Consider the following 27,313-nt stretch of genomic DNA (forward strand, 5'->3'; position numbering starts at 1 on the left):
CAGTACTTCATCTTCACTGATAGCCTTAGTGCTATTGAAGCGTTGAGGTCCCCGAAGGCTGTTAAGGGTCAGGATTTCCTCACCATAAAAATCATGCTTGGCTCAATGACCGATAAGGCGTTTAGGATCTCGCTAATCTCGTTCCCTTCTCGTGGTGGAGTTCCCGGCAACGAGAACGCAAACACACTGGCCAAAACAGGCGTCCAAGAAGGCGCTTTGGCCAGTGTGTTTGGCAGACTTTGGCAGACGGATGCTGAAATTAGAGAAGTGTGGGCTACCGGTGATCTCCCCTACAAGAGGCTGATCTTCCGATTCGCTAGAGCCAGAAAGTATTGTCCTATGATTTCGAATCCCCATCATCCTTCCAATCCGATCTGGTTAATGTGTGTGTGTTTTTTTTCTAGTGCCACGGGTGATTCGTTTACGGCTCAACAGTACTCGAGGACGGTTACAAGGAAAGCGTATTCCATAGTACAGTGTTCTCTAATCCAGTCCAGCCTTGGCACAACGAGTTTGACAGCGTTGGCGTTGGGTTCAGGGTGTTTGGCAGGTTCATTCTCGAGTCGCTCTTGCTGCTGCGGGATGCAACTTGTCGATCACTCTTAGATTGAACGCTGACCAAAGCGAGCTTGGAATGTCACTGATAGACTGCACTGGAGAACACTGTACGCAGGCGAATCCATGTTTGTGCTGTTCAACTCATTTTGCTTGCTTGTTGCAGTCCAGACCGTAGCATAATGGTCAACAATATAACGGCCACAACACGACGATAGAAGCAATAGTTACAGCAATAGCCACCGGACCAAAAACAATCGCCTCTACTTCATCATTAGCTGCACCTTCACTCTTACAACTCCGCTACAATCGAGTATGTCCGGGATAATGCAAATAACAGGGAGGTAATGCCTTGTGTAGTATTTGGTTTATTGCGTATAGTTACCACAAGCGGAGGAGACAATACGGCGGTTAGCCGTAATAATATAATATAAATAAAATAAATTAAAAATAATGTATTTGTTTAGCCTTGCTTTCCGAAGGATGAATAAGTATATTTCTTCGAAGTGCCCCTGTTGATTGATGACATAATTGTGTGGGCAGCAATTTAGCGCGCGTGCATCCTGCTTAACCATCATTAGATGCGATTAGCATTTACTACCATATATCGATGAGCAATTTTTTTTTACAGCGGCCTAAATGCGTCAATTTACATTCCAACTTCATCGATTATTTTGAGGGTCATTACGTTTGACCCAAGTTCGGTTCATTTGTACAGTCATCGGAATGTATCACCTGAATGCTTGATGGCGATGACACACCGCCATTGATATTGCGCTGACTACATCAACATTAATGACGTAAGAGGGAGGCAATAAACCTATTTTAGTTTCCGGGTATTAATTGTCACCCTAAGTGCGGGAATTTGTAACTTTATTTATGCAGGTAAGTATCTACTTATAGCGCTTTTAAAAATTAATGCTCGCTTTTGCATCAATTTGCTTCGTCAGAGAGTACATCGATATAATTAATAAGCCTCATCATCGTGGACAGTGGAGTACAAAGTAGCGAAAACACGGGCAAAGACTCTTCACACTGTGCGCCGGTGAAGAAAAGCTCATCTCCGAGAGCATTAATGGCTGGGTTTGCTAGTGCATTCCCGCGGTGCAGTGTGGTTGTTTGGGTTTGGGAATGCTTTTTTTCTAAAAAGCAAGCATGCTTTTGTTTCATCTCCAGGCAGTCGGGTCACTGCGCAACGATAGTGCAGCGCTTTCTTGGAACACTAACGATACGTTTTTATCCCGATTCCCGCAAGATGCACTTAAGTGCTGGAGAGTTAAAGTTACGGTTACGGTGAGCGAATACATTCGCTGTGTTGCAAAAGTATGTTGGAGTGATGGATTGTAAACAATCCAACAAATTCTCGCTCAAAACACGACTACAGCGATGTACAGTTTCTGAAACATTTTTACCATTGTTATTAGTTTTACGGACATGATACTTCAAATGGTGCCTAGCCGTTTTAAGCTGCCATGAAGCTGGCTAGGGATGACATTTGCAAAAATGGATTTTTCACACCAACGGGAAATTCCATCTTTGGTCCCCCTTTCAGGGAGTATCCCTCGACGCTTGGCTTTAGTCACGGTAAGGGATCTGCAGCGCTAAGGAAAACTGAAATTGATGTCTTCCAGATCAGATTTCCCCCTACCCACCACTCCGCGCGTGTGGGTAAACGATATTGTTTTTGGGGCTAATTCTTGCCACGAATTCTTGTGTTTTTTTGCATTTCATCCAGATATTGCTTACTTTACTGCGCGAGAAGATATCATTTTCCGAACGCGTCATCTTCAGCACACACCCAGATGCCGACACTGGAGGCTGACAAAACGCCTTGGGAGTTATTTATCAAACGCGCAAAGTCTCGAGATCTCGAGGTTCCCTCACCATTATCATGTGCAAAAATTTTCAGCTGTCTCATCGTTGGTCCCTGGCCGGCAAAAGGACTCTCACACAGCTAACACTCCGTTCCGATTCTTGGGAGATGTGAGGCCCAATCAGTTACCGTCAACCGGAGGTTCCAAGGACTCAACCATGCTCTGTTTCATGGTGTCTTTGTATACGTGTATTTGTGTGTGTGTGTGTGTGTCATTATGTCTCGCTCTCTCGCTCTTGCAAACGCTCCCCAGCATCGTAACGCCTGGGCTTAATCAATCTTAATTATCCGGTAAACTGAAAGTTTAATGGAATTAAGTTGGATTTGCACAACGGCTTGTGGGTGATGTTCGTCACACAGCCGCGTAAGGGCATGGGGCAGGAGTATGGGAGAATGCGGACCGTACCGCACAGAACAGTTGGGCTCGCTGTATGCCAGCAGGTGTGTGCCAAGTCTGTAAGTAAGCGAGCATCGTAGCCGGCTTATAATTAGCTTCCGCTAGGCGGGCAACAGATCACACGTACGTGGATGCTAAATTCTCTAGAAAATGGTCATAAACGGTACAGGGGGGAGGAGTATGGAGGGGTCACAACTAGAGTTGTCACCCGGTAAACCATGAAGGTCGTTGGAGTGGTTGACAGGAGAAATAATCACTATATTACACATGCTGTAACTGATTACCTCGCGCCGTACAGGGCGGAAGAAAATGACGTGTCAAAGTCTCGGAAGTATTAGCTGGCAAACCGAATGGGAAGATGCGTCTCTTCATGTCGGAGGGTTTTCCGATGCTCGGGGAAAGATAAACCGCTCCGCTGAACGCATCCAAGGTCCCATGTTTGCATAAATATTTGATGGATTAAAACTATAGATAGAGCAAATCATGCTTGCTTTATCATTGTCATGCGAACCAACCTTGTACACCTTGTCTGATGTATGAGAGACATTCTGTCAAACATTCCACCCGCATATCCAAGGATGCGGATCAAGTTCCAGGCAGCTTCGTCCGAATAGTGCGAGGAGGTGGAATTTTGCCCTACTTTGGCATTTCTCAGCCAGTCTGCTGGACGCACATTCCTAAAAATCCTCGACCCAACAGGACCTTCGGAACGATGCTTCAACATTAATATCTTGCTCGCGACGGGCAGGACGCAATAAGCGTCGAAAATACAAATTTTGCTAAAGTAACCCTTGCACCCAGTATCCTTCCCGTTTCCTTTAATCCCGCATCTTTTCTACCTGAATAAACACCCAGCATCCGCACCGTAACACATCATGCACGCACGAACGACGGGCGAACCTGCTGTTGGTGGAAAATTGATCTTCACTCTGCTGCTACATCCCTGCACTGTGCCTTACACCTGTGACCTACGCCCGTGTTAGTACGTCGGGTGTCATCCTTGCCCTCCTGCTTCGGAAAAGCGTGGCGAAAAGTGAAAGGAAATTTTCCGTTTCGTTTGAAGCCCATTTTACGCTAGGACTCACCCGACAGCATCACGCAACCCCACCATTCACCATTTGGGGCTGGGATGGGAAATGGGAGAAGACGGAAATCTTCGCTGAAATTGATTGACTTGATTTGATTTGCGTCGGAAACCGTCCTGGGCCGATGATACACACCATCCAGCATCTGCTTTTCCGTCCTGATTGGCTTGGCAGGGCTCGCAGTTGATTTCGGAGGGTTGGAGAAAATTTGAAGGTTAGGCAAAACTGTGGGGAAGTGAGTGCACGGGCATGACTCGACACTGACACCGACTAATACGGGTAGTTTGTTGCTGCAATTCTTCAAGACAACCAATTCTAACACAGCGGGTTGTTTCAAGACGCATTCCATTCCAAGATGCGATTTCTAAATGCATTTTACCCGACCCAACACGCTTTATCGTTCAAAAATTTCATCGAACATCAGTGCCGTAAAGAAACATTTACAAAACTAATCAGTGCGCTAAGCGTAAGCGCCGTGTGGGGCGTTAAATAACCCGGCTCGTCACCCGGCAATGTTTGCTGACGCGTGGCAGGCACATCGAATCAAGCACACCAAAATGGACACCAAATCTAATTATCGGACTCCGGATCCTGGAGTATCGAGGGATCGTGCGAATCTGAAAAAAAAACAAGAGCTCACGCGGGGCAGTCGAGTAGTCGTCGAGCTTTTTTGGGGAGGTAAGTGGATTTGTGGTCCCCTTCGCCCCGATGCCCCTGATTGCTTCTGATAGCCCTATTAATGCACAGGGCATTCCTCCGGTTGGGTCCGGGTTGGGTAGCGGACCTACAGAACGGCCGGGTTTGGCTGCGTGCATGCATATTTTAACAGCAATTAAGTACACTCCCGCGTGAGTGATGCTGGATCCGAGTTTGCGTCACCTTTCGCCTCCACACATTCGTATCTAATCCGATTAAGGGCGAACGCACAAACACCCGCGGGGGGGGGGGGGGAGGATAGGTTTGGGGACATATCCAATATATCTTCGAGGCCGACCGTTCGATACGGTACGGAAGACCATCTGAAGTACAGATTTTACACAATTAATGGATGTATCTTGATACTCTACGTGATGGATGATTAGACAGGCATTTGGCAGCGGTTCCGAACTGCGGCAAGTTTAAACATGTCACCGATAAGTAGTAATTTGCATGACAAATGCATTCGTCGATTCGTCGAAGACAGCAAACACTTCCTGGTGCAAGCGTACCGATGATCTGAAAAAATTCTACACTTTTCTCTAGGGTAGAGCCTATCTCAAATCTGAATCACCTTTCTCGAATAAATTGCGCAGTTTCGATCGGTGATTCATGCCATCTCGAGCTTCATCGGAGGATACAGACACAGGCATGAGGCTGCGCAGCTGCAGTTATCACCGCTCAACACGATCGTACCGGAACATTCTGCTGATGCATCCCAGCAATTCTTCCTCCCTGTCCCCCACCACACCTACCGCCTCCCCCCCTCTCCTCGGCACTGCACGCAGAAGTCGATCTTGCTATCGGGGTACGGTCGAAAACCCCCTTCCGACGCGGGTGTGCAATTTGAGCGGAACGACCAACGGAATACCAGCCCTTCCGCTCTCAAGTCTCCTCCAAGTAAACTCGGAGCACCTCAACCTTACACCTCACCCAACTTTAATGGCTATCGTAAAGCAAACGACCCGCGCATTCTATTCGCCTTTCCCGCCAATGCCTTTTCGGTCACGCCGCGGTTCCATTTAGCCAGGGCCCAACGCCCAGAGCCTAACACCCCGACCGGTTCGAGCTCATCGCGGACAAGCTGCATCAAACAAACAGGGATGGCGGGGGGGGGGTGGGGGATGTTGGTGGAACGGCCACATACATCCACCAATTCGGCTTGGACTACAGTTCGGACCTGTCGATCCGTTGGAGGGGGTGGAGGGTGTTGGAGGAAGGGCCACTGTTAGATTGCGCACTCACACCAGCAATCTGACAGATCCCCGGTTAAAGGTGTATGCGTGTATGCGAGCAAGGCTGGTGCGATATTCATTACTATCGCAGGAACCATTGAAGTTGGATTGTGCTCACTGAATGAATCGCGCATTCAAACAGGCTGCAGGCTTCTCTCGCTTCCCAAAGTGCAGTGTTGTGACTTGGCCACTGGACCATTTCGGGTGTGTGTGGTTTCTGTGAAGAGAATAGTGCCTCGACAACCGGTAAGTAAGTTTTCTTCCTGGGAGCACACGCTCCAGCATCCGTTAGAAGTTTCGTGAAAGTGTGTAAAGGAAGTGAAAAGTGTAATCGTGCGCATTTTGGCTACTTTTTTGGTCACTCGCATGACCATTGCGGCAATTAAAATGTCTTCCACTCGGTGGCGGATTTAGCTCTAAGCGGAATTAGGTTTTGAAGGCCTTCAGCTCTCGACACAGCCATCGGGCCCCTTACATCCGCCAATTCGGCTAGAACTATAGTTCGCGGCCTCCTATCGATCCTTTGTGGGGGGGGGGGGGGGGTCAGGTTGGGTTGAGGGGTGGGAGGGGTGTTCCACTGTCAGATTGCGCACTCACACCAGCAATCTGACAGGTCCCCGGTTAAAGGTGTATGCGTGTATGCGAGCAAGGCTGGTGCGATATTCATTACTATCGCAGGAACCATTGAAGTTGGATTGTGCTCACTGAACGAATCGCGCATTCAAACAGGCTGCAGGTTTCTCTCGCTTCCCAAAGTGCAGTGCTGTGACTTGGCCATTGGCCATTGGACCATTTCGGGTGCGTGTGGTTTCTGTGCAAAGATCCTCATTTTACACTGCTACAACATTGCATGTTTTAATTTTCTGCGTGAACAGTTTTGCTTGTGCCGCAGAAATCTAAACCACTTCCGGGAGGGTTTACTTCACTATCGGTTCGAACGTTATCGGAAAAGGAAATCCTTGTCGGTGAACAAATTGCAATTTGTTCTAAGTTCGCATTTTCTTTCCATTTTCAGGCCTAGGGGGCTTCTGGACGAACACACCCAAGCGCTCAATTTCAGCAAATATTTACGAACAACAATCGTGGTAAGATATTTTGAGCATTACAGTTCCACAGCTTATTAAAGGAATTTTTCCATACATTGCAGAAACGGACAGCCAATCATGAACAGCAAGGAGATAGACGAGCTGCTAAATAGAACGGGTTTACGGCGGATGTCGGAAAGTTCATGGGATTTGCTTTACCAGCAAATGTTTTCTGCTCTCGCTCCAGGCGAATTAGAGTCAATAGATACCGATCTGAATACGCTAGATGTAGCAGACCTATTGAATTACCAGTTTGGTATGGAAAACATTGAATCATTTGCAATGTCTTCCAACGCGCCAGTAAGTAACGCGCCTGCGGAAAGTGATCCCAATGAACAATCTACGGCAGATGATGCTGCAGCTAACGAGCAAGCCGTTGGCGAGGAGCATGGAATGGATGAGCCTTCCCCCGTCAACCAAAGGACGGTACCTGAGGTTGCTCATTCCGGGGAGCAATCTGTTGGTGAGTACAGCGCTGATATTAATGTTGATATCGATCGGAATACACTAGATCAAGTAGATCTGTTAAATAACGCGTACGTTTTAGAAATCATTCCAGATGAAGTAAATAACGCGCCTGCGGAAAGTGATCCCAATGAACAATCTACGGCAGATGATGCTGCAGCCAACGAGCAGGCCGTTGGCGAGGAGCATGGAATGGATGAGCCTTCCCCCGTCAACCAAAGGACGGTACCTGAGGTTACTCATTCCGGGGAGCACTCTGTTGGTGAGTACAGCGCTGATATTAATGTTGATATCGATCGGAATACACTAGATTAAGTAGATCTGTTAAATAACGCGTACGTTTTAGAAATCATTCCAGATGAAGTAAATAACGCGCCTGCGGAAAGTGATCCCAATGAACAATCTACGGCAGATGATGCTGCAGCCAACGAGCAAGCCGTTGGCGAGGAGCATGGAATGGATGAGCCTTCCCCCGTCAACCAAAGGACGGTACCTGAGGTTGCTCATTCCGGGGAGCAATCTGTTGGTGAGTACAGCGCTGATATTAATGTTGATATCGATCGGAATACACTAGATCAAGTAGATCTGTTAAATAACGCGTACGTTTTAGAAATCATTCCAGATGAAGTAAATAACGCGCCTGCGGAAAGTGATCCCAATGAACAATCTACGGCAGATGATGCTGCAGCCAACGAGCAGGCCGTTGGCGAGGAGCATGGAATGGATGAGCCTTCCCCCGTCAACCAAAGGACGGTACCTGAGGTTACTCATTCCGGGGAGCAATCTGTTGGTGAGTACAGCGCTGATATTAATGTTGATATCGATCGGAATACACTAGATCAAGTAGATCTGTTAAATAACGCGTACGTTTTAGAAATCATTCCAGATGAAGTAAATAACGCGCCTGCGGAAAGTGATCCCAATGAACAATCTACGGCAGATGATGCTGCAGCCAACGAGCAAGCCGTTGGCGAGGAGCATGGAATGGATGAGCCTTCCCCCGTCAACCAAAGGACGGTACCTGAGGTTGCTCATTCCGGGGAGCAATCTGTTGGTGAGTACAGCGCTGATATTAATGTTGATATCGATCGGAATACACTAGATCAAGTAGATCTGTTAAATAACGCGTACGTTTTAGAAATCATTCCAGATGAAGTAAATAACGCGCCTGCGGAAAGTGATCCCAATGAACAATCTACGGCAGATGATGCTGCAGCCAACGAGCAGGCCGTTGGCGAGGAGCATGGAATGGATGAGCCTTCCCCCGTCAACCAAAGGACGGTACCTGAGGTTACTCATTCCGGGGAGCAATCTGATGGTGGGGACAGCGCTGTGGCCGAGGCTATCTCTCCCAACAATGTGCTGGTAACGAATGCTCTGGACATGGAAGAGAAAACAGCAGTCAAGGAACAACTCGACCAACCGACCGACATTCAAGTGAAGGATAACTCGACCGATAAACGAGTGGACAATGCCAAAAACATTGCAAAGATCACTATTGCGGAAGATCAAGAATCCCAAGTAAAACGTAAAAAAATACGTACCATGGGAAATGGAATGTCTAGCAAAGCTGGTTTAAGAAAACGTAAACCAATGGTTTACACCGACAAGCTGCGAAGCAAACTGTTTCAAGTGAAGGATAACTCGACTGATAAACCAGTGAACAATGCCAAAAACATTGTAAAGATCACTATTGCGGAAGATCAAGACTCCCAAGTAAAACGTAAAAAAATACGTACCATGGGAAATGGAATGTCTAGCAAAGCTGGTTTAAGAAAACGTAAACCAATGGTTTACACCGACAAGCTGCGAAGCAAACTGTTTCAAGTGAAGGATAACTCGACTGATAAACCAGTGGACAGCAGTGCAGACGAAGCAACCCCCGTGCAAAGACGAAGCATGCGAATTCAGCAGAAGCAATTGCTTCGTGGAGTTGAAATTAAACCGTTCGGCAGGAGACGATCATTGCGCCTTAAGCGGAAAGGAAAGCGTATAGATTATTCTGTATTTTATGCTTGATATGTATATATTTAAGAGTAACAATATTTGGCGTTATGATTTTAACGTGTGCGTTCGCGATGCCTTTTCGAGTAGATAATTTTATTGGTCGATATAACCAAACCAGTGGTTACGCTTTATCGACCGCATTGACGATAGATTGCTGTGTGTCACCCACAGACAGTGGCAGTAAAATTGTTAAACAATTCTAATTAAACATTGACATGAGAAGTCCACATGTGGCCGGAGATTGAATTGGAGAGCAAGTTTTCAGGATGTAACCATTTTATAAGAGATTAGATTAAAGGCGGATAGAGAATAGTGATTGAAACTGATGCAGTACGAAATATCCTGGCATGTGAGTGCATTGGTCAGATCAACCATCGCCGACACAAACATGTGTCCATATTAAACCAAAATAGCAGAAAATCATTACCATTTACAAACCCTCAGGTCAGCTACTCTACCCATCAGCCATTCGTGACGTGGTGTACATCCGTGTAGAAAAGGAATAACCTCTATCATGGCAAGGCTGATAGATTTTAGCTGCTGTATGTCAGCCTAGCAATAGCGGGATTAAGGTAATTTTTCATTTTTTCGATAACATTCCGGTGAGCTGTGCTGTGCAAGGATGTGGTATAAAGATCGATCAAGATTACGCCCTCCTCCTTTCTCTCACCTTGTTAGCGTCCAACAAGACTCCTACTTCAATTCAATTAACAGTCGGCAGAGAGATCAGCGAATCAAACGGTGTTTAATTGAAATTTAGTAACCGGACCTCGACGCGTCTAGCACCAGGTCGCGAGATGATTTATGTGCAAATTACTACACAAAAACTCGCATCCTTTCTCTCCCACACACACACACCCTTTGCGTTTCTTCTTTCCCAACCCCCTTTGGCGAGCTTTAAACAACCAAATAGGGTAATCTGCCTTTTGGATTTTTGCGCGCTCTGCTGTACCGGTTGACAAAACGGTGACGCTTCCTGTGAGTGGCGAACACGTTTCGAGGCAAGTAATATTCATTCATCGTTTCACCGTGTCACCTTTACGCGAGTTTGGTGAAATTTCAACTTTCCCAGCGGTTGTTGTTTTGCTGTCACCCCGGGGTAAAATAAAACAGATTGCTTCTTGCGGAAGCTTCGGTGACAAGCTTTGCCGGTAGCATAACAGCAAACCACGGGACGGTGACGAGCACAGGGAATCACTTTGAATATTCAATTAAGCGTACAACGAATGAAAAAGCACCGTAAAAACCTATTTCGTTATAATTAATCGCTTGCGTACGTAATCGGAAAGCACGCGTAATTGTGCCTCGTGTTTCATTCTTGCGGGCATCAAAACTTTTCTGTAATAAACTATACGTTCGCCTCTACAAAAGAAGTACCACCGGGATACCAACGTTTAACACACAGAAAGGTACAGCAGGATCTAAAATTCTTAAATACGTCAATTAGCATTATAGTGACAGCGGAGGTGAGGCGACAATGCCAGCACTTACCGTAGTCATCGTCGTCCGACAGTGCAATCGCGTGCAGCCGTGCGAGTGCCTGCTCCTCCAGCCGCTGCTCCTTGATCTTGCCGTCCAGTTCCAGCTCCGAGTCGGTTTCGTTATAGTTCGAGTGGTTCCGGTTGACGTCTTCGTCGTCGTCCGTGTCGTCGAACGTGCCGTCGCCATTTATCATGCCGCCGGTCGGCATGCACGGTCCGGCCGGTCCGTGTGGTTGGGTAGGTCCGGCGGCCGGCAGCCAGCCGGGAGCACCGGACGTTTGATTGTTAGGTTCGTGATTGTTGTTGATGATGTTGCTGTTATGGTTGTGGTTGATGTAGCCGTACCCGTTGCAGCAGGGCCCGTTCCCGTTCAGCTGCTCCTCACACGCGTACCCGGTGGACGTGCTGGACGGTCCGGTTGCCGTGTTGCCCTCGAGGTCTATCAGTGTGCCACCGTAGCCCTGGGCCGATGGGGCAGCAGCCGTCACATCGTACCGCGCGGATCTCTGGAGCGACTGCACGTCATCGGATTCACCGCTCAGCCGTCCGTAAGCTTTACGTGGCGGGCGAGGATTACTCCTTTCTGTTAAGGTGAAAGGAAGGGAAAAATAAGGCGTTAGCAAATTTTGTCAGATCACAAACACACACTTTACAGCTTTGTAACGGATAGCATCGGCACGCGGTAATCAGGACACATCAGACCTGACACTTGGCTGCCGTTGTTGTTGACAGTACCAGATTCAATTACATTTACGTGTGCCCCCCCCCCCCCCTATCCCCCCCTCCCCCACTGTTGACTTTAATCCACGCATGCTTCTGCAAGGAAGGAAGCGATTGCTGGCGTCTAACTTTTATCTACTCCAAGAACGTGTTTTAAGAGTGCTTTAAGACGACGATGTTTTGCTAATCTTTCCGGTTCCCCTTTTTCCTGCGTTTGCAATTGTTTTCTCTTGTGGCTTGTGCGATGGGAAGGACTCAGCATCTCAACTATACTGAATGCTTCGTAGCAATCAGTTGGGAAACCTATCGATCGGAGAAAATGGAACAGAATCCTCGGACAGAAGCAGCTGATACGAGAATTACTACAACAATAAATGTATGTACTTTGTAGGATTGATTCCGGATATCGTGGTCGTAATCGTGCCGTCCAGAACCACACAACTCATTTCAGCCTGCTCCTGTCGTGAGCACAAACAAATGTGAAGTCCTGATGTGTGCTGATGAGAAATAATTTGGTGCTGCATTTTCGATTCCTGTCCCTTCTCGCCCGCCCACTTTAACCGGTAAGAAATGTCTTCCTGTCAAACACGCCGCACACCACAGTTTCTTTGGAGCGGATCCTTTCTCGGCAAGACATTAAACATCACCAACAGACGGGCCCTGGGATGGAGCTGTTTGTCTGGTGCGAAGAAAAATCCATCAATCACTATTTAATCTCTGAGCCGGTGTGTATTGATTTTGTGTGCTTGTGTGTGATTCGAAATGTACGACCGATGCATTCATCGATGGTGACGATACAATTAAATTTCCACTTGCAACTAGCAGAGATCCTCAGTTAACCCGGACACGCCTCCAGGGCAGTTACGCTCAGGCGTGCTTTTTGCATACTGTAACGCTGGAGAAGCGGTGAATCTTCTCCTGGAGCCTCGCATCGAAGGAACCACATCGGACAAATTCCTTCCACCCATTGCAAACATCTTTTCATTATCGACCAATAACTCTTGCGGAGTGCTTTATTTGATGAACTTCCCGTTTTCTCTTGACATGTCTAGCTGAGTCCACTGTGACGCCTAGAGTGTGTGTGTGTGTATTACAACAAAACTCTTCATCATCGGTATTCTCATTTACCAGACGATGGTCGACGAGAATGGTAGCCAGAATTGCTGGCACACCGGTGGAGAGCATCCAGAAGCATGTGCTACGTCAATCAAAATCTAATTACAACTACTTCCATCGGTCCTCCCGCGTCCGTTTTACGCGTTCTCGCTCGGTGGACTTCATTCATTCATCCTCGAGCCGTACCGTGTATCGACCTTAGGTTACTCTTGTAGAGTCGTAACGCGCAATGGAATGTTGCTCCCTTTTTTTTTGCATCTCTCTTTCGGCAGGATGACTAGCACATCGCACCCGATTGCCAGAACTGGGTCGTTTACGAAGCGTTTTTTTTTTTGTTGGCCAAGTTGTTGACGTTGTTTGAAGAAATGGCGAACAGGAAGCAGCGACCGAAACGCCAATTCTCTACCCCGCCTGCAAAGCGGAATTCACTCTAGGGAATGAAACGTTTTCATACTTCTTCTTCAAACCCCCGTTAAAGAGGCTGGCTGAAAGCCGGGAAAGGCGCGAAAGGAGAAGGAATGACGCGTTGGCGCGATCAAGTCTGAAAGGTAAAACCCGAACAATGTCACCGAAGCTTTCAAAAAAAAAAAAAAAGCCGGGGAAGATAACACATTTTGGACACGTCGAGCGTGCAAACTCATGAACGAGATCTTCGCTCCATCCAAGGATTTTGTGAAAAAGTATGGGTTTGCGGGTTGCCGCACCGCACTGGTGATTATCTCTTGTGCCTTCCGTTTATTCCCTCGCCTGACCCTCGTCTGATAAGGTAGTAGCTGCCCTGCTTGGGGCGGCGCGCGAACGTTGGCTTTCCGCTTCTAGACGCGTCTCCAGCAGGGACGCAAAGTGTCACGTCACGAGGTTGAATTCTTTCCGTTTTTTTGCTGCTGTCTGGTGTGATGCTTGTTCCCTGCGGGATTTGCCTGCTGCGCGGGTATGCATTGGAGCAAGAGGGGGGGTTGGTCAAATACTTGCCCAGCATCTTGAGCACGAAAAGGTGCTTGTGACGCGCACGCGAGCACACTCCACAACAGTTAGTGACCAGTCGTCGCCTTGCCAAAAAGCAGTGGAGCTCCAAGGTACGGCGCATGGTGGGGGGTTTAAATTAAGCCTGGCAGCGGGCATGACTTTGTCTGCCACTACACTTTGCTTGATTGATTGGGTAGCCCGAGAAACTAAACAGCTATTAGACGAAATTGTTAAAGAGCTTACATTATCTGGACGGAGGGGAGAACCTAAAGCTTTGCGAGCAATGGAAAAGCGCTTGGTCAAGCAACTACGAACTACCGAGGATTCGTTTGAACTTCACAGCTTGAACATCACAGCATCGTTGGTCTCCTTGATAAGAGCTCCCCTCCTCCCCCCTCCCCCAAGCATTACCTGCCTTCCACACCCAATCCCACCTTCCCGTTTTTAGCAAGCTTTATTTTCGGTAAGCTCAGGCGCAAGGACAACATCAAAGTGAGTGTTTTCCTCCGCACCGGGCCGGGCAAAATATCTTCTTAAAAAGCTCCGACACACCACCACCACCCCCGTTCCAACCGAGAGAGCTGCTCCCGATCGGTAAGCAAAGCGAATTATCTGCCAGGCAAATACAGTTTACTGCTCTGCGTAAATAAAATTTCGGAAATATTTCGGAGCAAGTTGTGTGCCAAAACTGAGTGAGGGGGGGCGGGGGGGGGGGGGGGGTGCTGTACGGTATAGGATGATTTTCGCTCGAACAGCATCGCAAACACACAAACACCAGCCAGAATCTCTGCAGCGAAGCGAACTTTCCCAACGTTTCCCGAAATTGGTGTTCGACCCGCCGCTAACCGAGCACCGATATGTGTCAGTGCAAAGGTACAATATCCGTGGGGGGGGGGGGGGGGGGGGTGGGGGCATTAATTTTCAACAAATTTCAAAGAACAATTGTGATCCGAGCGCTAAATGTCTTACAAACATACTTGCGCGCGTTTTGTTTCATCCATTTGTTGTTTCCCCCCCCCCCCCCCCCCCATGTCTCAGCGGAAAACTGTTTTGATCGGCAGTGGTCGAACATTATTCTCCGAACAAGGTTACACAACGGAGGGTCGTTCCCCCCAGGGGTTGTGGTGGCATCCGAAGATAAGGTCAAGTAGGGTTTCTTCCGTGCTTTTTTTTTTTGGTTTGGTTTGGTTTCAATATTGTTGATTTTTCTCTTTCCTGCTAGCGGAGTGAACTCGCACGCTTCGTTTGCTTTAAAAGAATGTGACAAGACGAGTTTTCCGGAAGGTTCTTAAATTGCAAACACAATCGAAATGGAATTGACAAATTAACTGCATGAGAAATAGTTGGTAGCGAAGCAAATCAACAGTAAATAAAATACAAATCGAATAATAAAGGTTAGTTTAAGATTAGAATTTAATAAATAATTGTCGAATAGCAATAAAAAAAATAATGTAAAAATATTCTTTTTTTATATTCATAAAGGACGGCCAGGAAATATAATCTTTATATTAAATAAAAAAAATAAAAAATTTAAATGAAAAAGTTTTTAAAAATTCGTGGAGCCGATGGAGGCGCCCAGTCGTTTGTTGATTGCTTTCGCATGTGTCGACCTACAGTACCTGTGGCTCGATTCCGGACACTTGAAAACACTAGCATTTTGAAACTTTGCGTTTTCTCAGGCATGAAATCATGCCTACCGTTTCACCTATCTCTCCTTATCTTACCTTAACATCTCTTTCTGATACCTTAAGAAGCTCGCAAAGAAATTAGAAGTGTCGCCGGTCTTCCTACGGCAGGACCCCGGGGTTCAAAACCAATCAGGACCGCAGCCCAAACCCCAGACAAACCCCCCCCCCCTCCCGCCCCCCGTAGTTGAGGACTGCTACGCTTAGTGCTTGTCCTCTAGATGATTATTTTATATTCTCCGACAGTTTTAACCGCTTAAGAGCCCGGACTACTTCGTAAAAGAAATATTAGGAAATAAAGGTCCTAAGCTCATTGTTTGAGCCCCACAGTCTCTCAGCCAAGGCTCGGTGGCAGAGTTTGTGGAACACCCGATAAGCTCAGGAGGTTTCTATACTCGATCAGTCCGCTTGAAGCCTGTCCCTGAAGCCTTGGTTCCACGGCATCTCACGGTCCTAATCATTTCGTTTCGGCGCGCATTTCCAGCAGGTCGAGGACAGGACAGCAGGTGGACTGGAAATGTATATGGCTGCGGACTTGGATACCACGCCATAGATCATCTTCTACGGTTTTGTGTGGAATACGAGGCCACTCGATCCGCCTTAGAGGCATTTTCCAACGGTGAGCAAACTAAGGAAACGAACAGAAACTTCAAGCACCTGAGGTCCCGCCGATCCGTCCGGTTATAGGAAGATCCGGCTCTGGGATAGATAAGGGAATACCATTCGGACCAGGTGAAAAAGAGAGCTTAAGATTGACTGCAGGAGCCGCAAACAAACTGGCTAATGTTCAGCAAAGAAGGCCACATATTTCGGAGCGAAGCAATAATCATCTGCAAGGGACATTCTGCGATAATTCTCAAACCGCCAGAAAGTGGAGGGATTGGAGCGTAGACGTGATTGCACCAAGGAGACATAAGTATTCAATTGGCGAAGAACAAATAACAGATTCTAAACTTTTAGCGGGCGGCCCGGTGGTGCAGCGACTGCGGCGCTGATCTTCAAACGGCAGGACCGGGGTTCTAGTCCCATCCGGACCGACCCCCCGTAGTGAGGACTGACTATCCATCTACGTGGTATCGGCAGTCTAGTAAGCCATTTCGATGGCCGGTATGACCTAAGAGGTCGTTAAGCCAAGAAGAAGAAGAAACTTTTAGCACAAGCACACGAAGAAGATATAGCACAACAACTTATTGCCACGAAGCCACGAAGGGGGAACCCTTTTCGCGGGCACAAAGATAGGGAACTACCGGGCCTTGACTAGTTGCTGTAAACTAACTAAGAAGAAACTAACAAAACAGCGCCAATACGAGAAAAGCAAGTGTGTGTGTGTTTGCAGAATCGTGGTTCGAAGCTGTTGCGCCTTTGTTCGTTTTCACCTCGAAACGCAAGTGTAATTATTGCTGTTCGCATTATGCACTCGTTCCACACTCGAATACGCTTGTACCGGATGGAAAGCATACTCCGTTCCGTTCTCGCACATTTCTGATCGCTTTGTGTAGCTATTTTGTTACCGAAATCACAACTTATGTTAAAAACTGCAACCGGCGACTACTACCAGGGGCTGCTTTGTCCGATACAGAATGGTTAACTTTAGCCGGACGCAGATCAGATATCTGACGATAGCCCCTTTATGCCCCCCGTCCAGTCCAGTCCAAGTGAGCTAAGCGGATGAGGGGAAAAGAACGCAGCCAAACACTACAAAGAGGACAGTGCGGCAGCTTCTCGAGCATGTTCCGGGGAAAATTAATAATGGTTGAGCGTTAGCTTTTGCTGCACCGACGGCCACGGACGGGGAGTGGCCCAAACACGGGCGAACGGGAGCAAACAAATGCAATCGCAACGAAACACAACTGGCAACTGGCATTCTCGTTGCCTCGTTACCAACGTTTCCTTGGTGACCAACGGCTACACCCGATGGAAGTTGTTCCTTGGTTGCAGTGCAATCCTCGCCACTCGTTTTTCACCGACTTTGCACAGCTGTTGCACACCTCACATGCGAGCTAGAGCGTGTAACGAGCGAAACCGGAGAGCCTGAACGTGGGATTTATGCAGCGGTCTATAAATACATCCATCAGCAAGGGCAGGGAGCGCTATCCGTACGGGCGAATGTGTTGTAAAGCCCCACGGATTTAATGGGAACAAAACTGCTTTCCCCGAAAGCTCACCGAACTTTCTCTACACCATTCGGTGAAAGGGGATATTTTCTTAAAACTATTATTTCCGGTGCTCATCCATGTGTTGATTGATTTGATGATGGTCCCCCAACATGAGTGTATGGATCTTCAGTTCCATCATCCATTATCCGGTGAATGCGCAATAGGCGTATGTCCCAAATGCACCAAAGCACGCTAGCAATCGTCTGCAGCTTGGTGAAGTGCAAGTCAGATGCGCTTGCCGCAAATGCCATACTCAATGTCATCAATATCAGCTATCACGGAGAAGGGTTTATTGATTATCCTAACGGTAAAATTAATTACAAATTACAAATTACCAATTTCACAATGCATTTTCTCCTTTTCATTGGATTTTGTCTTGTGGCCACAAGAGTCCCACAAGCGGGCTGGGCGTCTTTAGCTTCGGCTAAATGCTGCCTATCTAAATCCAATACAACCTTTGCAAGACCTCGCAAAACTGCTCCGTTCCCTCGCTTCCAGGTGAGTTCATCGCCGACGCCCGCCTATTGTGTGCGGTAATTGAACCACTTTTATGACTGCACCGTCTCGATCCACTGTAAGAGCAACCGTACGGAGCCATCCGCGAAAGAATGAAGAGACGAGAGTAGCCCCAAGCCTCAAGCAAACATCATACATCGGCCCCCGAAGCAATAAAATTGCCCAGCAGCATGTTTAAACTTGTCCGCACCGGTCAGAACAGATCATCATCCACGCGATCGGTCCAAGACAGCGCAGTTTGGCGTTGCATAAATTGTGATCGAAAAAAAACCCCTTCTTCCCGAACGTTTTGCATCAGCGCTTCAGAGCAGCACGCATGTGGTTGATTTTACGACCGAAACGAAAGCCACCCCTCCCGGGCACACGCCCGTTCGGACGTCGCTGTCGCTCGAAGGTGTCGTAAAAGTGAGACATCACCACCAGTATAAAGTCATTTGAGATATTACGACGCATTTACATTGGTATGTGTGTGTGCGTGAAGGGATAGCGAAACGAAGCTCACAACTATCCAAAGGTTGTAAAGGGCGAGCGGGATTTGCAAAGGCGAAGGGCGGAATATGCAATTATTGGCAGTGCATTTATGTGTGTTTCACGGCAAGCTAGGCACAGCTTCGACGCTTCGTTTTGTGCCTAGCGAGAAAGGTTACAGTTGAAAGCAAACCATCTTTTGTGTGTCGGATTTTTGCAGACTTGTCGGGAACACATGTATTGAAACTTTTTTTTTCTGCTGTGCCCCATCTACCTTTCTCTTCCTTTCACTTTGATAACGCCAAACCCAACGCTGCTTTGTAACCTTCACCGTCCCTCGGACGTTGTCCGCGTTTGACGGTCCAGCTTGTACGTATCAAAAAGGGCTAAGCTCTTGCCGGCTTTCAATCGGTGACCCCTTTAAGTCCGGTGGTTGACCGCTACTTTCGTTGTGAAGCTCCAGCACTTTCGGTTCCGGTATATGCAGATTTTTGGGACTAGATTTGGGACTAGAAACAAAATTACATTTGCGCCGAAAGAAAACCTAATGGTTCACCCATACACTTGAGCTCGAAAGAGCCTCACAGCCAAACTACCAAGACGATAGGGGTTTTTACCCCTGTCGTCTTACCCCTGGCGGCTCGACATCGACAACATCGGACGGACAACTGCGGCGGCCAACTGAGAATTTGCCGGAAAGAATTTGCTGTTGGAAGCCCTTCGACCACTTCTGCGCAACACTCGTGCACTCACACTACAAAGGCTGGACCACACTGAAGCGTTGGATGCAAACTGCTGCAGCTGATCTCCACCGGAGACGCCAAGGCGCTAGAACTTCGATTGACTTTTTTTTCCGATGGTGGGTGATAAAATCTCGCCCCCTTTCTACCTTTCACATGCTGAATGGGGGGAGGGGGAGGGATTACATGGAGTGGGAAATTGTGCGAAGGTTCACCGATCTCCAGCAGCTTTGCCGTTGAAAACGATACTTGACGGGATAATGGAATTAACGCGCCGAATCAAGCGTCGTTTCCTCGTTTAGAACCTCGTGAGAGCTCGTGGCCGTAACGGTGTTAAAAAAAAAATCATCACATCACAGTTGGCACGGTTCGTGGAATTTTTCTTAAGAGTTTTGGCCCAAAGTGCCAGGTGCGTCTGCGATGCGATGAAGGAAGGAAAGCGAGGAAAATAAGGGCAAAGCATCGCGCAGGAAAAAAAACCCCACTCGCAAATCCGATACCACGGTGCTTTAAAAAATTCGTACAGGAAGCCGTGCTTGAGGTGAGGGGGGGGGGGGGGGAGGGATTTGGAAGTAAAAATGCGTTTGACGAATGTTGACAGTGAAGTGTTAGCTGAACGTAATAAGATCGTAATCCCACTTGATCACGATTTCTTTAACTGAACCATGCGTCTAAAGCCCTCGGCTTTTGAAGGGCACACGCATCTGGGTGTCAAGTTCGGGCCGTGTACCGTCGCGCTAAGCAGAATGTCAGGAGGAAAGACAAAAACCGGCAGCGTGTTCTAGAGGGTTGCGAATTGTGTGCCCACACCCACACAGCTGGTACATTAATCTGCGCAGGTTGCTTCTTTTTCTTTGCTTTGATTCGCAGAGACTTGAGTTCTATTATTTTGTCTTCTAATAGGGGGAGAAAAAAGAAGGGAAGTACAGAGGACATAATAAACCTCAACCGGTGCGGTACTGTCTGGTGTTATGTTTCTCGGTGGGTAAAGCAAGAAAGAAGAGGAAAAATGCAATAAAAATATCTGGCGCGAAACCTTCCTGGAAGTGTTGGAGCGCTCATTTTGCCGGAGTTTAACAGCGCTGCGCATTCCTTAATGGTGGATAGCGATAGTGCTGAAAAAGGGAATCGCACGCCCGCCATTCGCAATCGCCCAGCAACGCATTCGTCACAAACGTTCAATGTGTCTGTGTGTGTGTGTATGATTGTGACACATTTCCTGGGAAAAAGAAACTCCCATGTCCTAATGTCACTCAACTTCAGCTCCCAGCAGCAGCCAAGTAAAGTAAAAAAAAGGGTCCGCATGGAAACTATCAACGCGTTCAAAGTTGGTTGTTGCTGTTGCTGACGTAGAACATTTCTAGTTCTAATGTATGTGTGTGGGTAGGGTTTTTCTTCTCCGGGCACATGATGAAATGTGTTTCGCACTGCCGGAAATATCTGGACTTAAAAAAAAACCTTAAATCTTCGCTCAAGGGAACGCCACATTTATCGCCGATCCTGACATCCACAGGGAAGTAGTTGTATTCCTAAATCCCCCGAGATCAAAGCACGGCACATGCAAGATCGTAGTAATCGTTTTAAAAAGGTATCATTAATTGAATTTTCAACAGAAGAAAAAAAAATAAGCACAAGCGAAACCAAATCCGCACACCTGAAGCACATTTTTGCTATCGGCCATCAATTATTGCTACCCTTTTGCGTCCGTGCAATAGAACACTACTGGATGGATAACGCCTCTCCATCCATTTATCTTCCGGTGCCGGTCCACAGTACCGTCCCGAAAAACGTGGTGACAGTTTGGAAAATATAGCACAGCAACCGGTATCCCGCATCCCGGGTCCCGGAGTGATGGTTGCGGAGGCGTTGATTAATTAAACTCCCCTGGTTGGGCCGTCCGGAACGCTGGCCAGAGTGGCAGGCGCGCGGGAAAAACCCACCTTGCTCACCCGGAAGAAGCATGCGAGCAACACTGGCAAATTATCATGTCGCTGTTTAACATTATTATCATTATCGGCATCAACTCTCTCCCGATGGCTGCCGAGGTGGACGCGAATTTTGCAAACCGGTAAGATGACCGGTGGTACTCCACGAGCGCTACTCGTTTCAGTCATTAAATCTCAGCCATAAAGTAGCTGGCAACTGCTTCAATCCAGTTTCAATTTGTAGTCCAGTTTCGGTTTATTTCGGTTTATTATATTAAGCGATATCAAATCTAGACACCAACTCTTGGCGAAGGCTATTCTTCAATAGCCTGTACACCTCAAGAACTTCAGCTTGACTAGGCCCTATGTTTCTGGAAGCTTATCGCAGCATATTTGAATGGTAGAGAAACGTAAGATGAAAGGCAGAGGCCTAGGCCTGTTTTCTTATTCCTTCAACAGATGGTATTGCTAATGCAAGCACCCAACTTTGGTGCGACCGCTCTCGAACTCTCGCGCAGTTCCTTGAAACGACTTAAGATTTATTTACATCAGACGGGCTTTTACCTGATGGACGTAGTTCGCTCTAAGGATTCGAACGAGTGTTAACCTTTTTTTCCTGGACTTAGAGATGGCTCTCACTCCTGGTGAAGAAGCAGTCATTAGACATGCATAGACGAGACATCTTTTCGCGTCCTCAAACTTGGTAGGCATTCTACTCCCAACGAGTGATCGGTCCGAACGGAATTTAGAAGCCATCGGGAACTATTCTCAAAAAGTCTGTACACCACAACGTTTTCAGGCGCGCTGGACTCAAAAGGTCCATACTTCTCAGAAGGTTTAGGAAACCATAAGCCTGATTGCAGAGAGCTTAAGACCGAAGACAAACGAGACCTACGACAAATGTCCCCAAATTTATAAAACATCTTCAGTTGCGCTGCGCTCTGCGATATTCCACGGAAAGGATTCATCCGCTGTAGCTAGAACGATACTAGATCGAAGCGTCTCCTTGCGCCTCTCAACTACCCACAGTGAGAAGGAATGCTTTGCATCGGATAAGAAACTTCACCCTCCCGCCCTGTAGACTCTCTGAGGACCACCGTCACGGTTACTGATCTGAAAGTGGGGCGCGTAAACGGGGTGTGGGGTTTCTATTTCATCCGCTCCCATAATCCTATCTGACGACCCTGAACGATGGCCGGATGGTTAGCAATGAGCTATTTCCTGCGGGATCCAGCAACGCATCCATTTCCAACAACGGCTGATGACTCCCGCCGATGACGCGACAAAGGTTTTTGCAACTGCAGCAGCTGCGTTTATCTTAAAGAGCTGTTTTAAAGCGAAACCTCAGTAGAAAAAAAAAGAGGAAAGGTTATCTGATTCTATATTTCCGGTGCGCAGCGGGTATTGGAAAGCTGTAGTAAGCAAATTACTGCCGCATGATGACGCGCTGCTGTCAGATCGTAACACGACACGCTGTTACAGGCAAATGATAAGATAACGTTGATTTGATTGGATTGTTTAGCAAATAATTAGTCGATGGATGCATCAACAGCACTGAGCTTTGTATCAAGAAGCTTCTCGTAATTATCGATAACAACCCGAAACTACATGGCTTAGGGAGAGACAGAGAGAGAGAGAGAGAAAAAAAAACCAAACTGTACTCCACATAAAATATTAACACTAAGATTAAGTTGACTTCTTTTGCTTGACTAGCATGATTGGGGACTTGACAGTACTCGCAACAGGCGAGGTTCTCCCCAGCAAAACAGTTCTTAAATTAATTTCCATGTGCATTTCTTCCTATTCTCTCTCTCTCTCGCTCAATTGCCACTGTTCACAGGATTACTGACATGGCATGTCTTCCACGAGCGGCGTTTTATCAGCCACCAACGAAATCCACTGTCAGCAAATACTGCTACGACTGCTGCTGCTACTGCCGCGAACGGACAACAGACTCGCCCAATGTGGGATCTGAAACCCCTTTTTCTTTTCGCTGACTGCAACCGCTCCCCCCCTCCCAACACACCCCACAAAAAAACCAAAAACCTTAATCCTGGCCGCTTTCTTTCGGCTTTTTATTGACCCCGTGCCCGTCGTCTTAAGCTGCTCTTCTTTGGCTGCCCTTTTGCTTGCCCATTTCACCCTAGCACCGTTTTGCTAGCTGGCTGTAGCTGAGGCATCAGGGAGAGAGAGAGAGAGAGATTACCTTTTTTGCTTCTTTGGTTTTTTTTTCTTCCCAAACCTATACCGGGGGTTATAGGTTTCAAGTCCCCTTCATGTCACCCTGAAGCGGATATGGACTGTGACTCTTCTTTCGCCGAGCCGAGTGTACTGCTGGGTCATGAAGATACAGCTTCATCCTCCCGCGTAATCTTTCTAACAAGCCCGCTACGAAACACGAAGGACTTGGACTAGGTTGGTAGTGTTTATTTTTATCTGCTTTATTTCTTTTCCATCTTGCCCAGTGTTCCCTCGTGTGTTCGGGTTTCCTTTTTTTCCTGCCTCCCCGGGAAACCTTCAATAAGCAGGGAAAACAAACAGCCACCTCCGCCATGGCTGCATCTGGCGGTACGGACGATGGAGACGATCTGTTTTTTTTTTTCTTTCTCAGGGTTTAGGAAATGATGCCCGAGATTATGCCCTTGACCTATTGGTTTTAAAAGTTGGCAAAAGCAAGTGCATGTCCGCTAAAATAGCATCCCCCAATCGGGAGCCGGTTCACCGATATTTTCGCTGTTAGAAACATTGAACTAGCCGTCTCAATGTATATCGGCAAGTCCTAGTGGCCAGCGTGACCTTAGAAGGTCGCTAGAGACAAGAAATCCGCTCCCCCACATGCAACACCAGCAGAGCTTTTAGAGTCTTCTGACCACCACCGACTCGAACCTCCGGACAATGAATGTTTATTAAAATCAAAAGCGAACCTAACTTCCTTTTGGATTCCAACCTCCAATGCTATGCAGAACAGAATCAAAGTAACAACTTCACTCCGAATTCCGATGATGATGATCCTTGTCGGCACTTTCGCTTTAGATAAAGGCGAAAGTGATAGTGCACTACTTTCCCGGCGTAAAACACGAGAAGCAACCTTGAAGGCCTACTTTTTACTGTCCTGCAAAAGCTCGACTGCACAAACAGAAAAACGGAAACCTCGGGAACGCTCGCGAAACGAAGCATTTTTAGTACGCTCGCTCTTAATTATGGCTTGTAAGATGGAAATGGAAATAATTGAAAAACTTTTTTCTCATCCACCGCCCTCCCCCGTCAATACCTTTAGCCTTCCATTAGATTCCATTCTTCCTTTCTTGATCCTTTAAGTGCATAACGACTGGATTATGCGGTTTACATTACCACGCTTTGCAGACTTGATCGGAACAGTCAGGCTTTCCCTCCATTTGTCCGTTTTTCCTATGCCTGTCGACACTCCACCACCGTACCCCGGATACTGTTAAAAGTAGCCTTACTCATCCGGAATCGATTCCAACCAAAGCCACTTGAATAATAATAGATACATTCACCATCAAGATTAATTGATTAATTTTGAAATTAATATTCAATAAAGAGCGAAAGCAGATGGAGATCCGAAACTGGTTTATGAATTCAACTCGACGTGCGAAACAGTATTTTTCATAGACCAATTTCGCACCGTCTCGGGTCGGTGGTTGTTGTGCCGGTGTTAAACACAGTCGCTGGATGCTTTATTGCTTTGTTGCTGTGTTTTTTTTTTTTCTTCTTTTGTTTCCAAACTATTCGCTGTGAGCTACTATCGACCTGCAACCTGTAAAGGGTGTCGCTGATTTTGAGATGCCCTACAACATGTAGCGCTAACACCACAAGGGAGTAAATGTCGCTTCTATCTTCATGCTCACGGCGAGTCCTCGCCTTTCCCACACTTGACAGGTACGATAATTTGAGGCACAAATGTCCTGCACGGTCGTGTGTGCTTTAGCTAAGCGTTAGCTTTATAAATGGCGAGATGTTTAAACATTTAGCGCAAGTTTGCATCGCACCTCGCCACGTCCAACGGTCGCTACGACTCTCCACGGACCCATCCCACGATGCGATGACGGTTAAAATATTACCCAACCAGGGTTAGGAATAATTACACCACAGCGTCTAGCGTTGACACACCGTGGAGTCAGCAGCTGTGGTGTCCATCCATCATAATGCCCATTTAGTAGCGCCAAAAACATCCACCAAAGGACGAACAGTCATCAAACGAGAAACGATATCATGCAGATACAGCATTGCAGTAGTGTTGCAGTGTGTCGAAGCATGTGTGTTCGCTCCCTTACTCGATGGGGAAATTTTGATTTTTGCCACTCGCGCTGTGAACCTGTGGCCTTTCAGTAACCGCACAAGGAAGGGAATTTTCACACTTTAAAACCTCTTCCAATGTTGTAACGAGGTAATGAAATTCTGCTTACTAAACCAGGTGCCAGGGACAGGAAACGTTTTGTCCGTATCCTTTGCTCGCTTTCTTCTACAAAAGTTTACAAGTACAGCAGCATCGTTAGAGGTGGATGGGATTTGTGTGGTTTTGATTTTTGTTTCAAGGCTCTAATTTACTTACCGGATTGCAGTGTTTCATGGCATGCAAAAGATGCTAAATAAATTCAACAAACAGAAAAAACGGGTTGGGGAAATCATTTTTCCAATCGCAAACGACATTTGTACGGCGCCCTAGACCTGGTTCTCTTGTGCTTGTGTTGCTTGCGCTTCTAATTTAAGCATTCGATAAAGTGAAAACGAAAGTGATACACGAACACTAATGCGCTGGTGGTGTGTTTGGCAATAAGAGAACCATTTGTGAGGCTAATATTTTATTCCACCGGGTAAAGCAATGAGTTTAAAGACGAAAATGTCGTTAAAAAAAAAAGCAAAATGCCCCGTTCGTAATACGACAGTGGCCCCTGTTTGTATGCGTGTGTTATCCGATGCTAATTCCCACACTACACAGTGTGACACTATATGACAGAGCAACGGTTAGCGTACTGCAGTATATGTACAAGCTTACGCTTGTGATCGTACAGCGGATCGTATCTCGTACAGCCGAATAGGAAAGAAAAGGCTTACTCACTCTTCTCCTCATTACACTAAATCACAATCCGGCGAGCGAAGAGAAGAAAGAAGGGGAGGACGGGAGGAAGCGGGAAGCAACCTTTAGAAACCACTACACCATAAACCAATTTTTGCGGGGTTTCCTTCACACTAAAATCGCCGGTTTGATCGATATTATGGGAAATATAATGTGACACGCAATATATGGCAAAAGCACTAGAAGCAGCGAATTGAGCGAAGTTGAGTAGCGTAACATAAAATAAAATCATTACAAACACCCCTTTCTGCTGTATGTGTGTTTTTGTTTTCCTCACGTAATCAATCTGCTTCTTAATTAACAGGGGGGAACAAAAAACCTCCAATCTAGCACAAAACTTACCCGAGTTGTGGCTACTGTTGTTGGACCCCGTTTTGGCTGCGTTACCGTTGATGGAGTTGAACAAGTTGACCGCGCCGGTACGCCTCAGGATCCAGAACATTGTTGCCACAAAGGCGGACACAATGCGTATCGATGTGCTCGGTTTCAATGCCTAAAACCGGTTTCGCGTTCCCTCCGACAGCTACTAAAAAGCCTTGCACGCATACACTACACCGTGCCGGTAAAATTTTGCAACCGCTGCACAGTGTGCGTGTTTGTGAGACACAACCTACATTCGTGATATGACGTTATATGCGCGCGTGGCGTGGGTACGATCAAGTACTCGATTGAGATAGAGAAAATTTGCGTTACTTGATGGAAAATGTTGCCTGCTCGAACCGGATTAGGTTGCGCTAGTTGATTGTGAACTAAGAGCTCCGCTTTTCGCTGTGCCCAGGATCTTGCGTAGTTCAGCGATCACGCCATCACACCATCACCACTACCACTATTATCAATATAATACTCGCCGTACGTACGGCAGCACTGTTGGAACACACTTTCGCAAAACCTTTCTCCGCCACTTAAAGCACTTGCCAGATACTTTCACAGCACACGCATTCACACGCTTACGTATATTAGGTTGATTGATATGCTATAAATGTTGTATTATCTTAGCCACTTGTCCGTTATCCGTTCACTAGCTACTGGCTGGCAGGTGCAGCC

At 47.1% G+C, this 27,313-nt stretch overlaps 3 protein-coding genes across 5 annotated transcripts in view; 2 read left to right on the forward strand and 1 right to left on the reverse strand.

Moving 5' to 3' along the window:
- Positions 1-26,724, reverse strand: part of LOC126559262 (uncharacterized) — a 45,047-nt gene extending 18,323 nt beyond the window's left edge. Inside the window, exons 1-2 of the mRNA XM_050215394.1 lie at positions 26,612-26,724; positions 10,890-11,462 (exon numbers count right to left, since the gene is read on the reverse strand). Coding sequence (XP_050071351.1) covers positions 10,890-11,462; positions 26,612-26,711 — 673 coding nt within the window. The 5' untranslated portion in view covers positions 26,712-26,724. The remainder of the gene's footprint in view (positions 1-10,889; positions 11,463-26,611) is intronic.
- LOC126556714 (protein GPR107) overlaps positions 1-27,313 on the forward strand; it is a 381,205-nt gene that overhangs the window by 262,246 nt on the left and 91,646 nt on the right. The gene's annotated exons all lie outside the window — the stretch shown is intronic.
- The window catches only part of LOC126568561 (TOX high mobility group box family member 3-like), a 329,113-nt gene that overhangs the window by 22,641 nt on the left and 279,159 nt on the right, over positions 1-27,313 (forward strand). The window lies entirely within an intron of this gene.

The sequence above is a fragment of the Anopheles maculipalpis genome, chromosome X (assembly GCF_943734695.1).
Source record: "Anopheles maculipalpis chromosome X, idAnoMacuDA_375_x, whole genome shotgun sequence".
Lineage (NCBI taxonomy): Eukaryota > Metazoa > Arthropoda > Insecta > Diptera > Culicidae > Anopheles > Anopheles maculipalpis.